The following is a 17,462-nucleotide window of genomic DNA, read 5'->3' as shown; positions in this document are numbered from 1 at the left end:
GTGCAGAAAAAGAATATGTCTGCTAGATCACAAAGATGATATTACATCCCTATCCAGTATCCACTGATTTCAGCTAATGCTTTCATGACCCCACAGAGTAATGGGTTGAGCAAGTCCTTTGAAAGCAACTTGTGTTCACTTTAAAAAATTTTCTTGGTGCAAAATGAATCCAGCTTAGGCTTAGGTAAACTTCAGACAGGTATCAACTTGGAGATTTAGGGCATTTTCGGTGGCACCCAACCGGGTGGCAGTTCGGTTATTTGGATGCGCGAAGTGGTCCCCCAAACCCAGTTCGGCTGAAGTCCGCCGGTAGCGCGCGCTCCCGTTTTCTGATCCTCTTTCGCAATGTCGACCATTGGATTGCGCCGTGCACAAATCTGGAAGCGACAATTGCGAGATCCAACGGTGAATCGTGCGAAGGAAGGTGAATTCTTCTTTTGCGCGAAAGATACAACCCCGGCCGTTCCCGCTCGAAGGCTCTTGATCATCTCATCGCCACAAGAGGGGAAAAAAGCTCACTATCTGCGCTCGTCTCTCAATCTCTTCTGATCCGATGTCTCCTACTCGCTGGCGTCTTCTCCCTGCTCTCCCGTGCCCTGTGGTTGCTCGTCAGCGCCTTCCCCTTCGTCACGGTCCTCAAATCTCCTCTCAAAAATCCCTCAGAGATAACGGCTAAGAACCCTAAAAACAATTAAGGTTTTTTTCTCTCTTTAAAGATCTCTAATTTCTTTGATGTTGATTCTCGGATTTGTGATATTCTTGGTAATGAATGCCCAGATTTAGATGGATCTTTAGGAGTATACGTGTTCTCGCTCTCTTTAATCGATTTCTAGGGTTTCCGGGATAAAAAAATAGTTTTCTTCCCTTAAAAAAAGGGTTTTTCCAGGCATTTTGCGTATATGTACGTCAAAAAAAAATTTAAACAGGCAAAAAAAGAGACGGAATTCCAGCTTTTACTCGATTTCTTACTTCTTTCCATTTTTTTTGGAATTATATGTGATGCTGCATTGATGAATTGTGTTCATGGTTACATGAATGTTCTCGTATAATTGAAGAAAATTAATGAAGGGCCACATGGTTGCCTAGATGAACTGAAGAAAATAGATATTGATCTTGAGATCAATTGGGGGAAAAACTCGTTTTTCAGGCTCCAGCCATTGGCTGTGTTCTGATAAATATGAATTCATCTACCATCAAAATACACCTTCGCATTTGTTGGGCAAAAGAAAGAACAGAAAGGTAAGATATCAGGGTTGGAGGGTAACAAATAATTCTAATATAGAAGAATAGAAACTTAGCTCAGTGAGACATAATACTGTAAATGATGGATATTATGCCCCAAATCATATTCAGCCAGTATTTAGTAACTCCAAACATCTTAAGATATATTTGTATTAGACCTGAATTTGATTTTTAATGAAAATTTAAACCCAAACCGTATCCAAATTCTGGTAAAAACTTTTTAATTACTCATAAAAATTGTAGTCATATATTTATACTCAGAATTCCTATGCTGAATTATAACAGGTAAGTCAAAAATAACTACAAATACATATGCCTAACATAGCAAACTTATAATTGACGCCTGATGGTAATAGTTTACGTTAAGATAAGAACCTTATTTTAAACCAAGCCTCTCCATATAAGGTCAGTTCCCACTGAATTAACTATAGACAATTTTTTGGGAATGTGGTTTTTGAACATATCATAGCAGCTCAAAAATGTTACTAGTTTAAGTCTTTAAGACGTGGCTGTTAGTTATTATGCAAATGTGATTAAAGTTTTTTAAAGTTAGAATGATCAATGTGTCATTATCAATCCTTATGTAACTAAGTCCAAGTATATAATAGAACAATATTTTTTCAAAAAAGAAATGAAAAGAACAACATAACACAGAACATTATATTTTTTTCAAAAAAGAAATGAAAAGAAGAACATAACACAAAACTTGTCTATAGATTAGTCATGTTGAAATGGAGAAGATTGAGGGATCACACCTAACCTGTTGATTACAGGTTTCTGTTTTCCAACTAGATATGGATAACAAAACCTGCTATGAGAATTAATTATATTTTGATAAAGAAAAGTCTTTCTACCACACACTTCACACGGGTGAGGTTTTACGGAAACAGCAATTTACGAGAAATTCTGCGTATTTAGGTGACAAAGTTATTAGAATTCTAGAAATTGTGGTACTTGGCATGATGGGAAAGATTAAGCAACAGTAACAGAAACAGCAAAAAGCTTTTGTCAAGATTCTGGCCACAAAAACCAAAGAACAGAAGCGAAAAAACAAATAAGAAAAAATATCAACACATATTGATGTCTGTCATATGGATGATCAAGGGCGTTTCACTTGTGACAATTGCAAAAATTAGTGATTATTTGTTAACTTCATGGATAATTTCCAATAGTGCAACAGCAGTGTTTTCTTTAGTAATCCATGAATCTAGTAGCTCTAAAGAGATCGATATGTATGTAGAAATTATTCTGTAAATAATCTACACCAAATTTATCTAAACAAAACTTGTCCTTGGAGTACTAAAGAGAAGAATTTTTTTTGCGAAGCCATGATTTAGTTTCTGTTGGTGCACAAAGCCATAGTAGTATATTATTTATCATTCCCTATGCATATGTATTGAAAGATTTGGTAGACCATGACTGATTATATTTTGATGCAGGTATTATGCCTAGAGGCTGTAGTTATTGGATGGCCCATTGATTTAATGTTGGCCAATTGCTGCAAAAACAGGATAATCAATAATGATGAGTGGGTGTTAGTGAGGGGCACCCCATCTGATATGCAACCACCAATACCTGATGAGGCACCAATAGATTCTGAGTTGATCATTAGTTTATTATCATGGGTAGTTGCTTGTGATACTTGTGTTTGGATGGCTTTTTTTTTTTTTTTTTGCTACATCGGACTACTCACATCAATCTAGTATGAATACATCCAAAAAGATCAAAATACAACAAGCCATGGAGCGCCTGAGGCAACTCCTTCTTACTAATCCAAAGAATCCCTTAGAGTGATTCGTCACAAAGGAGGCCACCCAGTTCGCAGCTCCGTTGGCCTTCATAAAGACATGCTCTGCCTTGAAGATAACGTCACCAATCATCATGCCCCAGATGCTTCGGAGTAGGGGTGGTGTCCCCCAACTATGCCAGGATACTCTTGGATCCAGTTGATCATTGTAGCCGAGTCATCTTCGAGCATGATGGCATTGGCCCACAATATATGCCGAGCATGACACATCTGCTCAAGCTGCCCTCAGCTTTGCTTTGGGAACTGAGATGTCGAAGATCAGACTTTCTCTGGCTGCCACCACTCTAGAATTCGGATTTTTGATCACGAAATTCGCACCACCCTTTCTGCCGCCATCCAAAACACATCCATCAAAGTTGACCTTGAAGAAGCTTAAGGATAGGAGCTCTTAGGTGATGTACACCGTCTGAGACGCTACATGAGTAGAGGTAGAGTTCTAGGTGTTTTGAGTTGTCAGTGGTTTGCTTGATGTACCCGTATGAGTGATTTTTGTAGTTTGCACTTGGGCCCTCACTTGGGCCCTCTCTATGACAAGTCTAGGTGTGGAGTTGCTCTCTTCGAATATTCAAACGTTCATGACCAGCCAAATATGATAGGCAACATAAGTTGTCTTGATAATCACATATCGGGTCTGAGGCATATCAGACCACCTCTTAAGCGCCTGGATAAAGGAGCTAGACTGATATAGAGCTTCTGGCGGTCTCCACATTCGCACGGCTTGATCACACTGGAATAGCACGTGATCCATAGACGACTCCACCTCATATCTCAAGCATATTAGTGAAATTAGATTGACTGCATTATATTACTTCCAGCCAGTTCTCATGGTAAGAAATTTCAAACTATAATTCTCCAGCATTCACTTTCTTGACAAATCAAACGTATGAAGTCTCACTTTAGAAAAAGTAATTATTCGGCACTTGGGTGCATGCAAGTAGGACTTAGCTCATTTTTCGATCTATCAAGCTTAAATTATATTATTTTTATATTAAATAATTTATTACTTTTAATTGTTATTTATGGAATGATATAAGAGGTATGAGATGAAATGAAAATGTAGCTCAAAGTATTTTAGAATTTGTACAGGCAGTCATCCTACCATTTTTGGTACAAGTTAATTAGGCGTTTAACCGCTTGTGATGGTGTGCTAGCATTGGACATCATATGCTGGACTATAAGAATTTAAATTCAACAGGGGATTGGATGCATTGTTTCATACTCGTTAAAACCTTCAAATTTTTTTGCAATTAGCTTGTCAGAACCACAGGGCTTATAAATGGTTGATAGCAACATATTTTTTAGCAGAAACGAGGTGATAGACAGCAATCAAACATCTCATACATGCCAGAAATTTGCTGTCTTAGGAGCTGTCGGTGTTTCAACTCCACACCAGGTTGGAGTCCACTTACACCATCTCAGGGTTTGACTCCTTCTTGGCAAAGCAGTTAGCATGGCTGATACTGTACATGTCGTTATTCAATGCCGTTCCATTCACCTTTTCTCTAAGGTTTATGGTCCGCCGACATGCCAAGTATCAGCACCATTGATATTTTTTGAGAATAATAAACACCATGAATATATGGAGATAGGTTAAAACTACGCTTTTTTTTGGTTCGATATGCGTTAGCAAAGTGAACCATGTTTATAGGTTCCATGCTGATTTAAGGGTCCCCCAGACAGTCCTCTCAAGATGTTTCAACTTCATTAATGAAATCAAACGGCTGTCACAGATGCTGCAATATGTTAGAAACCATATGCTTTAGGTTTGGAAGCTTCAGGTGGTCTACCAACAAGTCATATTTATAAAATTTCGTTCTAGGGCTCTGTCACATTGTATAAGTAAATAAGCTCTACGAGAAAGGTTCATGTCTCATTTCTTGTGGCTATGAAGGAAACCCTTAAGCAACTCCTCATCAAGTTTATTATTGGAGAGGCAAAAGGAGTGATCATCAGTACGTATAGGAGAAATAACTTCCCTATACTGTCTTAAACATCATCATGAATAATTATGTAGATGGTATGATTACTCTTACGCCATGAACTACCAATTCATTTTTTTTTTAAAAAAAAGACGGAAATAAACTTTGTGCTCTTACAAATTGCAATTCTACATAAGCAGTGATTTAAAGTTATCTACAACAATTCCGCTTATTGTAACAGAACCTGCATTTCTGTTGTTTCCCAACTTTTGCACCTTCATCTTCGTATATTTTTTGGGACACATATACTAGCAAATTTACATACATCCTGCGTATGCTTCCAATATCCTCTTACTTTGTAAAATCGGGATTATTAGTGCCATTCTTATAACAAAAATTGAGCTTGCTTTAATCCCACGTACAGATAATGTACTCCAGCCATGTCGAAAAAAATAAATCATAGATAAATATTTGTGAGCGTTTCTCCCATATGTTCAGCAAAATATATTAAAGAATTCAAAGGACTAGATGGGGAAGGAACCATGAATTATATAAAATATTTAAGAATGCAATATAAATATGCGATTGAGAGTTTGATATACAAAAAAGAATGACAAACTTCTTGTAGGCATCCCTAGTTTAAATTCAAAAAGCCATTGCTTCAAACATAAGCTTAACTTTTGTTTTCTTTAAGAGAGGAGGGAGACTGCCAGTACTATAATTATCTAGGTCCCGATACTTGGAATAACCTTTGGTTGCTAGCAGAAGGTTATGAGGGACAATCTCGGTTCATTATAAGTTGCCAAAAATGATCTTCCTTTTTCCTACCGCAAACAATGAAAACTTGTTTATAGGCATTGATGAAAGAATGAGGCTCTTGAATTTATTCTTCCACCCAAGAACCCTCAGGGCATGGAAAGGTTGTCATCAATGTAATAATTGATTAGTCTAAGCTAAGATCCACATGAAGACTGTTGACCAGACTGTAAGTGAGACAGCTGCAGCTAAGTAAGTCCATAGGAAGATAACAGAGCACTCCTGCTGACCAACATGAAACAGTTGAGCCATTGTACCTGCAATAAATTTTATCATCAGAAGTAAGAGTTCTGGTCTTAATACCAATTACTGACTTAAGATATTGCTCCAATTTTGCATTAGAATAAAAAGAAAAACTATCTTCATCCAATAATCAAGCTTTTAAGGACTTTTTTTTTTATTAGCCAATTGACAGTTTAGACTCAGTAGTTACAATTATCCTATCAAACCCTTGTTCTTTTTTTATGGGGTTGGCTTCATTGTTGGATCAGTCCATTCTTGATAAACAATCAAATTTAACAGGCAAAAGAGGGAGAAGAAGAAGAAGGAATTTTGAAAATTTTACCAATATTCATGGCAGGTGGGAGAGTAAACTGTATCATTAGCACGTAACGGTACAACGGATCATGTGGCAGAAATCCAACTTCGTATGCTGCTTTGACAACCCCAATCCCGATGATGGGAAGGATCACATACCTCACACAGATAATTGCTAGAATAACCACATGCCTTAAGAGTGACTTGCCAAACCCTGCTTTCAGACATGTAAGAAATAAATATTATAGAATGTATGCCAAGAAAAAGTGAATTTAGTGAGTCTTGAGATCACATAGTTTATGTTATGTAGGTTTACCTTGTGTCAAGTTTCCACCTAGAATAAGGGTGATGCTAGGTATTGTGCCATTTCTGAATGAAAGAAATAAACCAAAAGAATGAACTTCATGAAATAACATATATATAAAAAGAAACAGCAACAAAGGGTTGTATCAACTGATGATTAAGAATAATTAACAATGCATATCATTAAAGCATACAAAGAAGCACTAGGCAATTCTCACCCTAATATTTCGAGTGAATCTTGGATAACACGAAGAGGGGCCTGCTCTCCGATAATTAATGATTTCAACCATGTTATTGCACCAACGATGAAGCCTATAATCTGAGACAAATAAAGAATTAGTTATTCCATTCAGTGTGCTTAGTTAGCATATATAGATTTACCCATTTATCTTATCCTATGCTACTGACTAAACCTGAAAAATGAGTTGTTTATGAGAACATACCGCTGCAAGAGTTGGAGGCGCCATTAACTCCTCAACAATTTGGTATATGGTTTTTTTGAGCTTTTCCCAGAAGCTAACCTTGTTGCCACTTAGGTTTCCACTGGATAAGAGAGGGGCTGCCTGCATGGCAACATAAATTGAACTGCTTAAAAAGAGAATTGTTTTGCCTAAATCTGGAGCTCCTTTTTCTCTCTGCAGGATTTAGAGGTCCTTCTCTTAGTGCACAACTGTTTCCTCTACTGGTTCAGCTTTTGATTTTCAGTAATATTTGCGCCATGGAAAGTTAAAATATACCGATTGCATGGATTTAAACTGTAATCTGGACATATAAATGATTTAAACTTCTAAAGGAAACCTGAACTTGAACACCTCAAGTGACATAATTTCCAAGACATTGAAGAGTGTGACTTACAATTTGGTTTTCCGCTGTTTCTTCCATTGATTTGGCTGGTGGAAGCAAGGAATCACTGGAAGCTCCTTCACCCTCCTCTACGTTGGGAAAGCTCACATTTGAATCCTTACCCTCTATCTCTGGGACCCCATGATTCGTCATCTGGATCTTGTGATACAGGCCACCGGCCTTCTTCATAAGACTGTAGGTATATGTCCATATGTAGAATCCTCCAAGCTGCATAAATATAGAACAACACTACTAGAGCTTAGGAGAAGGAAATGAAGCTCTAAATTTTTTCCATACATTGTCATAAAGTTTAGTGCTGCATCACTGTTGCAAGCCATTATATTTAGTAAAAATCACTTTACCGCCATGGAGAAAGACACATAGGAGAGCCCCCGGGACCTGCAAATACTGTGCTGCCCAAATGGATTGCCTTCCTCGTCACAAACTGCTGGGACAATTATCAAAAGAAGATTGCCCAAGTTTCCTACGTTGTGACAGTGGGAGATCAGATTATAAGGAAAGACCTTAGAACCATACAACCACATATATAGAGAGATGGAGATAGGAAGAGAAACTAAAATGATCTAAATTTTAAAACTTAGTTACAAAAAATTACCAGCAGAGCAGGTAGCGATGACAAGGTTCTCGAGATGGCGTGGTGGTCTCAAGATCTTCACAGTTATCCATCCAAGGATCCCACCAACTAAGAATGTGATCCCAATGTTGATAGGCATGAACCACCTTAAGAGGAGAAAGAAATTTATGCATTAGTTCATAAAATGTCTGATAAATGACTCTCTAGATCATATTGCATACTGAAGTGCACACTCTTGACTTAAAAATCCTAGAGAACTTGGGTTTGTGACAAGAAAAATGTGCTGCATGCATGTTCTATCTAACAACAGCTTCCAGATTAGGGAGCATGAAACACCTACCAAGAGATGATGTCTTTGAGCGTGACAGTCTTGGCTAGGCTAGCAAACATGAGAGCTGGTGTGAAGACAGCAAACACAACCTGTTGCATTATTGAAGCAGATGAGCTGAAATTGCAAAATATTCGATCAAGATTCACAGAAAGTAGGCCAGTGTCGGTTAATAATCAAACCCTGTTCATGTCTTTCCGGGCAGATGCTGTCAATATATTGCTGTAACCACTCGCAAGATATGCTCCAAGAGAGCCAATGAGTAGGACTTGAATGATTGGTTCAGATGCCAGCAGAAACAGAGACAAGAACCCCATCTTCTTCCTTCTCTGCGATTTGTACTCTAAATGCTATGATGCTGTTGTATGCTCAGTCTTAGCTCAATCTTTATGGCAGTTGACTGCTAGAAGATCAAGGATATCCTGTCAAAATGGTTAATTGTCTCCGTTGAGTTCCAACAATTGCTCAGCCAATATCTCTTTAACATACTTCTTTTTCTTTGGCGTGGAAAAAAAGAGGCTGTCATGATCTTGTTAAGGTAAAGGATACTCAATGTATGGCTGAATATAACCTTAATCGTTAATATAGTTTAGAAATTCAGACAACAAATCTAATAGCCAATGGAATAGGCAGTAATCAAGATGATATCCAATATATCCTTCAGCATGCACAGAGATCAAACTGATAGCAATGTATTAACTGAGGTGTGGCAATGCAATCTCTGAAATCCCATTGTTAGCATGACCTACCTATTCTAGTTTCTATATTATCTATCTTTTTAATTTACATAGAGTAACATAAGATAATCTCTGATTTACTTCTGTATAAATTTGTTGACAGAGGTTTGGTAGAACTTTTAATTGTCATGCAACAACTTGAGACCAAACACCAATATAAATTGATTGTGTTTGGCCCAGCTTAGTAATCAATATTGAATGTTATTCTTATCACTGGTCTACATAACAGCAAATGATAGGGTCCTGGTAAAGTTAAACTGTTAATTAAATTACTTTAGCTGGGTTCCTTCTAGAGCATGATTTGGCTACAACTTGGGGCGGGAGGTCGTTTCTTGGGTGTGATTCTTCCACCAAGCTAGGAATCAAGATTCAAGAAAAAGCGCTTCCTATAGGCTTGCTAAAGATGCAAGAATGGTATCCATGACTGCAAAACATCCTTTACAAATATATGCCCCACACTGCTCCAGGGGAGAAAATTGCAACAGAAAAAACCAAACAAAAAAAAGAAGAAGAAAGAGATAGAGATCCATGAGGTCATAAGAGAAGGTAATCGATGCGTTCTTTAAATGAAAACGTCATAAAAATAGAAATCATGTTCATATCGTTGGTAACCACAATTTAATACAATTGAGGAACATGGAAATGAAGAAGAAATCTTTTTTGAAAATAATAATAATAAAAAATCTTTCTCAAAAGATTCTTAAAAAAGAAAAAATCTGAATCCATGAAGCCATAGCATTGGCTTTTGGTAACTCCAAGGAATCCAAACACCAGAGAACCAGAGAGAGAGGCAGAGAGAGAGAGAGAGAGAGAGACTGACCTCGAAGCTGGTACGTAGAACGACGGAGATATATATCGAAGAAAACGCGGAGGAGGAGGAGGAGGAGGAAAAGAGAAGGATTAGATGAGAGAGAGAAGGAAAAAAAATGTAATAGGAGACAAAGATGGAGAAGCGCGGGAGAGGACAGATATGTTCGGGAGGAATACGCGGCGTTTTATATGGAGAGGTTTCACCGTCGCCGGTTCCGGACACAAGCAGCCTGCCAGCCTTTTCTCCACGAGTCAACAGATTCGCCAGCCAGAAGATAGACGAGAGATTGAGTCAAACCTTTACCATGGATGGAAAACATAAATAGAAACTCCTTTAATGGGCTTTAATTATTCTCTTAAATTTCTTAAAGATAAATAGATAGTGAGTCAGGAGTGTATCCTTGTGGGAGATTCGTGCACATAGATGTATGATGGAGAAGTGCTTTAAGATCTTTGTGATGGGTGATCCGATGGTGGTTTTGTGCAAACAAAGATAAACCCTATTTTTATGCAAAAGATGGAACCTGGTCCCAATCAATTAGATGGCAACAAATTCTATAAACTACACCAATCCATTTCCATTGCACGATAAAAGAATTGTTAATATGCATGTATGGTTATTAAATAGGCTCAAGACATTAAATGAATCGAGTTGATGTTAGAGCTGCCATATTCCTATATTGTTATATATCTCATGGATCATTGCTAGGATCATTGTGTATTGCGATCCATGATGCTTTATCTACTGTCCATGAGTTAAAAGGTATAGTGTTTTGCAGGATCCACCGGATATCACCCCATGATCTACCTGGATACACAAGCAAAAAATCTTTTATGCAAAGGCCAATGACCTACCACATAAGATTCTTATATCTGGTGTCATATCAAAGAAAAGCAACACCTAAGCTAAGGCATTTCAACTTCGATTGAGTACATCAAGCTTGGTTTGGAAAATATTTGCATCTATCCAAAAGATAGTATCTTCCGCGAGCAGCTATATCAAAATTTTTATGTAAGAGCAGGAAATTAAGCCTTGTCCAACAAAATTGGAGATGGACATGAAAAATACTGCAATTTTTGTAGATTCGGTGTCTGGAATTGATAAGTTGTGTCCCTCTCGATAGACCAGAAGAACCGTTGAATCTCTTTCCCTCAGTGGCATGTTATTTTGTAAAAAATCCTTCCAACAGCTGCTTGGCTTTTTATATTCCCAAAGGTATGCCGTAAAGTCACCGTGTCCTTTTCATGTTGGATTCATTCACCTAGCCTCCGAGTTACTCAGGCGTAGCTGCTTCCTCCCACCTTACAGGACTTGTATTTTGGATCATGTGCCATTTGTGATGTAACGTAATTTTATATATATTTCTTTTTTTGGTGATCTCTTATATAATTTTTCATTAGACGGTTAATAACATAGCTTTCATGACGAAAAATAAACTTATGATAAAATTGGACATGGTTATAGAAAAATAACTAGCATATAAACCACACCGCAGCATGAGTACAGTTTTTTCTCTTTTTCTTCACTCATTCCTAAAATATAATATATAATAGATAACACAAATATCATAGAATATAATAGATATAAAATCTAATTATTTTCTAAAATAACAGTGGTATTAATAATATTATTAATATATAGGTTGATGCGGTGATTATATAATATGTACAATAATTAATAAGTTATATAATGAAATAGAATAAACAAAATATTTTTATTTATCATCAAAAATAAAGATTATATTAACCATATCATTAAGTGGTTGAAGAGCTCTGCACAAAAACCTCTATTTTATTTATTATATATATATATATATATATTTGTTGTAAATTTTTAGGATTTTCTTACATTACATTATGATCGTTTTAATGACTTGGAAAGTTGACTGCTGTCGCGAGGTTAAGAAGGGATGCCAAGAACGTGGCTCATATCCTTCATGCGGCCGCCCAAAAGGCAAAAGTCTGGTTACGTGGCAAACCTTCCCCCCTATGCTTGTCCGCTTGTCTCAACTCCTCGTGGCGTTAGATGGCCTTTTTTTTTTTTTTTTTTTTTGCTAAAGATTAGATGGCCATCTTCGTCTGCTTCTCCTTAAATTAATCATACTGAGTGGTGACAGCTAGCATTGTGTCAGCCATGACGAATAAGCTGCAACTGTGTGAAAAGTTTCCAGCGGTTGGTGATGCGGACATGAGGCTGAGTTCCTATCACTGCCTGTGGACCCCATACCTGGTGGTCCATGTGGGACTACACGTGGCCTTGCCTTGCCACCTGGACCAATGATCAGGAGGCTGCGAGGTCTGCGAGAATAGTAAGCCTCTAGTTGCTGCCGACGTTTTTATTTGCGTTAAGATACGCACCAAATTATATTTCAAAATCAACGTTGGATGGCATGCTTGACATCTCTCAAAAAAAAATAATAATAATAATAATTGGATGACGTTTGTGATCAATTGAGCCTTCTGGTCTCCAACAGCAGACAAAATTGACCCGCTTCACGGCTATGAGAGGACGGGACGCAAGCAAGATGAGAATGTGAAACACAAATTGGTATTCAATGTTTCTTACAATATTGTAGTAACACGCGCACACGCAAAAAAATAAAAAACATCATAATGGAAATACATACTTCCAAAGTCAGCTAACAATTTAAGGATTCTAACCATCTTGACTAGGACTTGTTGATCACTTGAATTCAGAATGATCTAATTGCAAAGAACGCTCGAAGATTGCTGACGTTCATTTGAATTGCTTCCCCATCGTGGAGAGCGTAGATATAGATCATGATCCGGAGTTCATTACGGAAATGAGACCACTATTGCTGGTCCCAATCCTAACATCTTGGGATGGGTCAAATCAAAAGTGCTATTTGAGGCATAATGTAGCGTTGACTACACCCTGGTCCAAGATGCCAACCATGATCTAACGAAATGGTCGCAGTTTGCACGTTTCAGATCAGCTAATATTGTATATATGATGCCATTTGGAATTCATTTTGGAGATCTCTTGTGCCAGGTTAACGATATGATCCTGCCACCGTGGTGACGCCTGAGCCTCGATCTATAGATAGATAACGTGTCATCGATCGTATCTATTTCACAAGAATGAATACGGGCAGCTGCAAAGATATTGGTTGGTGGAACATACCCATCACCCATCACGAATTCCAGGAAAACGGAAACTTTTAATACATCATTTGTTTGGCGTTTACACGTCACTTTTTTTTTCTTTCCTTTTCCTCTCTTTTTTTCAACAAAGGAGGCTCCTTTAGGATTGCTCCACCTCAACCAACCACATTGAAAGGTTCTAAAGAGGGCCTACAGTCGAACAAAAATTATATGAGACGAGCGCAAGAAAGGAAAATACGTGGCAAGCCCCCTATTTTACCATATTTTTTTTGCCTATATTAAGAAAGTAATCTAAAAATCAAAAGCTCCTCCTACTAAAAGAGTTGCGAATCTTATAATTAAAAAAAAAAGTAAATACTATATGGCCATAAAACACACCAACAAATTAGTTATAAGTATATTTTTAGATAAATCAATATATAATTTCGAAAACATGATATTCACCGATACATAATATATGGACAGATAATATACATTTAGCAAATTAATTATCTAGCAACTCAATATATATCTCCAAGCAAATTGATACAGTCGTTTTTCTGAATATCATGTTCATCAATACACATTATATGGCCAGATGACATGCACTCGTCAATTTTCTGATAAATACTTTAAGTTTTTTTTTACATACCTCGCAATGATCCAACATGTCTCTAGATAAATTGATATATATTTTCTACAACATGCTTTTTACCAGTACACTAGCAAGCCAATATGCACCTCTAAGTAAATCAATGCACAACTTTCCGAAGATGATGTTTATCAATATCGATACACAATTTCTAACATAAGAAATTATATACATACCATTCTTTAGATTTGATAGACTCTTATATGCAAAGATCCCGAAAAAGAGAGAGATTTAAAGTAGAAAGGAACACAAAAAGAAGAAGGAAGACCTCACAGACATAAATGATGGCTTGATGAAAGCAAGATAGAGAGGTTTGACAAGGTAGAAGGAGGATGCTATGCGCAATTTCCTTTTCTTCTTTGGATCTTTTTCTTTTTAATCATATAATTGACATCTCTATTAGTAGAAAATTTTGTCTTTTAAGTTTCTTCTTTAAAATAAGCACTAGAAAAAATATGGTAAAATAGGAATCTCAGCCTCTATTTTTTTCGTCAGTGCCCACCCCATATGATTTTTGTTCCCACAGTCCAAACGAGGCCTATAAAACAATAATACAGTACTTGAAAACACCAACCCTACAAATGAATATTAGTTTTCCAAAGAGCTAACCTCTGCAAAGGCTCATAGACAGCATAATCTAAAGTAATCTTGTATACGCATTTCTAACGTTGACGTCAGCCCTCCCATTTGATTGGTTGAAAGAGTAAAGATGCTTGTAGGAAACCTCTCTCACCTCGGAAATATACAGGATATGGTGAGAAACAAAGTTGGGACACGGTACTTGAAATGGCTTAAGATTCCTGAATGTAAGCTGGAAGTTGAAAACTGCAAAATGGGATGGGGAATAGCGATAAAAAATTAGAAAAGCTATGACACGCTGTTCGTGTCTTTGGCTTTACTCCTTGATTTTGATAGCATTGTGGCATTTGCAAAGATTAGCTCCTAAAATGTGTTCTCCATCTCACATATCAGACATATCAACACTGTGACTTGCATGTAATCAATGAATATTATTTCTAGTTCGTCAAGTAGCTTCCTGAACATTTTTGCTAAGAAATACTGCAGAACGGAAGGCTTACAGATCCAAGTTCTATTAAGTCAAAACATTGAAGGTAAATGCGCCAAACTAACATGTTACCAGGTTGACTTTAAATTGCAGCTTCAACTTCATCAGATGTCACAGCCACCCCATTTGGATCATCATGTGCTCGGAGCTGAGAAGAAACATCATCTGTAGCTGAGTTCAGCTGCTCAATCTTCTCTGCCACTATCTTTTGGGTCTTCTGAAGTTCACCAATCAGATTACATTGTTAGGACAGCTCATAAATAAGCAACAAATTAGATCAAGATGAAGGAATGAATGAAAGAAGCCTGGCTCATTAGGTCAGAATTTATAGGCAAAATGAAAAGCAAATAATTCCTATATTAAGTTTACATACCAGTAGAGATTCAGCATAGTACAAGATTGCATACTGATTCGGTATCGGTATGATATGGTATGCCTGATATGGTATCGTATTGACCGATACGGCAAATCTTATGGTATGCAACCCAATAGAGATTATTACATTCTTATATACCACTGGCATTGCTTTATTGCATGAATAAATCAATAATCTTGGGAGACAATTGCTATGAGACTAATGTCTTCTGATTTTAGTGTCCCCAACAAAGCAGGGGTTGAGCTTTTCCCTCTTTGTGCATGTAAAACAAATCAACCACTAATTTTCAGGATGAAGTCCCTTGAGTTACAATATTTTGAAGAAATCGCTAGCTTAACGAAATTACAGAAGAGGAATGACCAAGATATAAGGCCTAAGAATTAGTCAGATCAAGCATAATGTGGAAAGACTGGAGGAGGCTTCAGTAGAAACTTATAGCTGACCAAGAAACCAAATTAAGAGAGGATATATGATGCTTCATAACATATCTTCACAGGCATGTCTCCTCATTAACTAGAGACAAATGGAGTCCAATGACAGTAAAACTCAATAATAGCACTTTTAAAGTGGTTAGCGAACAACACAGTAAGGGCTCGTTTGGTTCACGGGAAGCATTTTCTTTTCTAGGAATATGATTCCTGGGAAACAAATTCCTAGGAAGAGGATGCCTAGGAAAGTACTTTTGGCATGTTTGGTTGACCATGGGAAAGTGACAAATTTCCAAGGTGCTTATGTTTGGTTGGCCATCCACTTTCCTAGGAAAGTTATATATAATTCCTATTATGCCCTTAATAAAAATTAGGTTTTTAATGCCTCTTTAATGCTTCTTTAATGCTGAAGGGACTTTTTGGAAAAAAGTAAAAATGGAGTGATTCCCACCTCATGGGAAAGTAACTTTCCCATGTTTCTCATGGGAAAGACTTTCCCATGAAATGTGGGAATCACATTTCCATGGAAATACAACTTTCCCTTCTCTCTCCTTTGAAAACTCCAACCAAACAAGAGGCATTTCATTACTTTCCCGTTGACCACACTTTCCCCCCTTCTTTTCCCGCGAACCAAACGAGCCCTAAGGTGCAAAGAGAATGCTTAAAAACATCATATGACAAAAGTAATCTTGTATTTGAAAACAAGGAGCAGCACTACTAATAACAAGAACAAAGTGTTAAACCAGTCAAAATAAGCAGTGCAGGGGTATGGGTGATTCCAAGCCAATCACAATGAAAGTGTTGATAGTGGGGAAGAGGCCACGGTTGTAAGAGTTATAAATAGAGCAAGTGCACGAGGCGAGTTGTAACGCAAGTGATTAAGTAAGCTCCTTCCGGCCTTAATTAGAAATCTTTGATGATAAAGCCCATCATCCGTCAGCTAGGGAATGATAAAGCAGAGAATATGGGCATAGAATGTCTTGTCGTATATTTAGTGTGAAAACAATAATGAAAGGCACAAGTTTTGAATAATTCTATTCAGGAGACAAGAAAAGAAGAACAAACTGAGAGGAACAGAATTAATTGCAAAGAATTCGAATCATGATCTAAAAGTTTTAAAATTTAAAACAGCTATGATAATTACAGTCTACTTTAAAAAAGGTACAGGAAAAGATATATTAGAGATTAGTGGAAAAACATGTCATAACAATTGCCTGATGCAAAAAGGAAGAAACAATGATAAAAACATGCAATTGCAGCGGAAAAAGAAAATATCTCCCTGTACAGACAATATGAATTACCTCCAAATCCTTTTCCTTGTCATATATGAATTTTGGCAACTTCCTCATGAGATCTTTTCTATCAGCCCCGGCCAGTACTTTGCTGCTCAAGAACAGTAACTGTTGTAGGACAAATGGGTAAAATCGACTGTAGTAACCATCAGAAGAAAGTAGACAAAGTAGCAATTATCGGTAGAGATAGATGTCAATATTGGGAGAAAATAATTGTCTAGCAATGAAGGAAAGCAGGTAAAACTATTAAATTATAATCATGGAAAAAGGCCCTTCATTCACTCATGGAATCAACTACTAGTTTATCTTTATCAGTTTATCTTTTCGATTAATCTTTACTGTTTTTATCCGTAGCTCTTAGTTCATAGTTTGTAGATCTTAGTCACCGCTCCCTTCCCCAAGAAGACGGCTTCCTGATAGCAAAAGTTTTTGAAAATAAAAAAAGTAGGATCCATTGTTATCTATCCTCTTTCTAGTTTGGAGATTGGCGGCTGCGCATTTATCCAGTCATGTCAAGTGGCATGCTCTCCTTTTTTTTTTTTTTTTTTTGATAAAAACGGCAAATTATATAGCTTTAAAGTGTGTACATTCTGCGAGATCATGAAA

General features: G+C 37.1%; 1 protein-coding gene and 1 long non-coding RNA gene across 4 annotated transcripts; one reads left to right on the top strand and one right to left on the bottom strand.

Annotated features, from left to right (window-relative positions):
• Nucleotides 1-557: 557 nt before the first annotated feature.
• LOC149751152 (uncharacterized) lies at nucleotides 558-2,879 on the top strand. Its single transcript, XR_016398597.1, has 2 exons — nucleotides 558-696; nucleotides 2,682-2,879. It is a non-coding gene; the product is annotated as an uncharacterized LOC149751152 (long non-coding RNA).
• Nucleotides 2,880-5,499: 2,620 nt separating this feature from the next.
• LOC103717732 (protein PIN-LIKES 7-like) lies at nucleotides 5,500-11,023 on the bottom strand. Of its 3 annotated transcripts, none has more exons than XM_088712940.2 (11): nucleotides 11,007-11,023; nucleotides 8,573-8,812; nucleotides 8,403-8,482; nucleotides 8,084-8,208; nucleotides 7,830-7,951; nucleotides 7,480-7,695; nucleotides 7,068-7,187; nucleotides 6,843-6,943; nucleotides 6,638-6,690; nucleotides 6,350-6,535; nucleotides 5,500-6,041 (listed from the first exon to the last, which is right to left on the bottom strand). In XM_088712940.2, the coding sequence occupies exons 2-11, from the start codon at nucleotides 8,705-8,707 to the stop codon at nucleotides 5,917-5,919; spliced, it is 1,263 nt and encodes a 420-aa protein (XP_088569066.2). In that variant the 5' UTR covers nucleotides 8,708-8,812; nucleotides 11,007-11,023; the 3' UTR covers nucleotides 5,500-5,916. The 3 variants fall into 3 exon arrangements, with proteins under 3 accessions (XP_088569066.2, XP_008804451.4, XP_089783780.1); XM_008806229.6 differs by lacking the exon at nucleotides 11,007-11,023 and adding an exon at nucleotides 9,948-10,244; XM_089927654.1 differs by lacking the exon at nucleotides 11,007-11,023 and having other exon boundaries at nucleotides 8,573-8,843.
• Between the last annotated feature and the right edge of the window lie 6,439 nt (nucleotides 11,024-17,462).

The sequence above is a fragment of the Phoenix dactylifera genome, chromosome 16 (genome assembly GCF_051530095.1).
Source record: "Phoenix dactylifera cultivar Ajwa chromosome 16, Ajwa_hap1_PhDact_Kaust_v1.1, whole genome shotgun sequence".
Classification (NCBI taxonomy): Eukaryota; Viridiplantae; Streptophyta; class Magnoliopsida; order Arecales; family Arecaceae; genus Phoenix; species Phoenix dactylifera.
The sequence above is the reverse complement of the archived record's forward strand: the minus strand, read 5'-3'. Positions and strand labels throughout refer to the sequence as shown.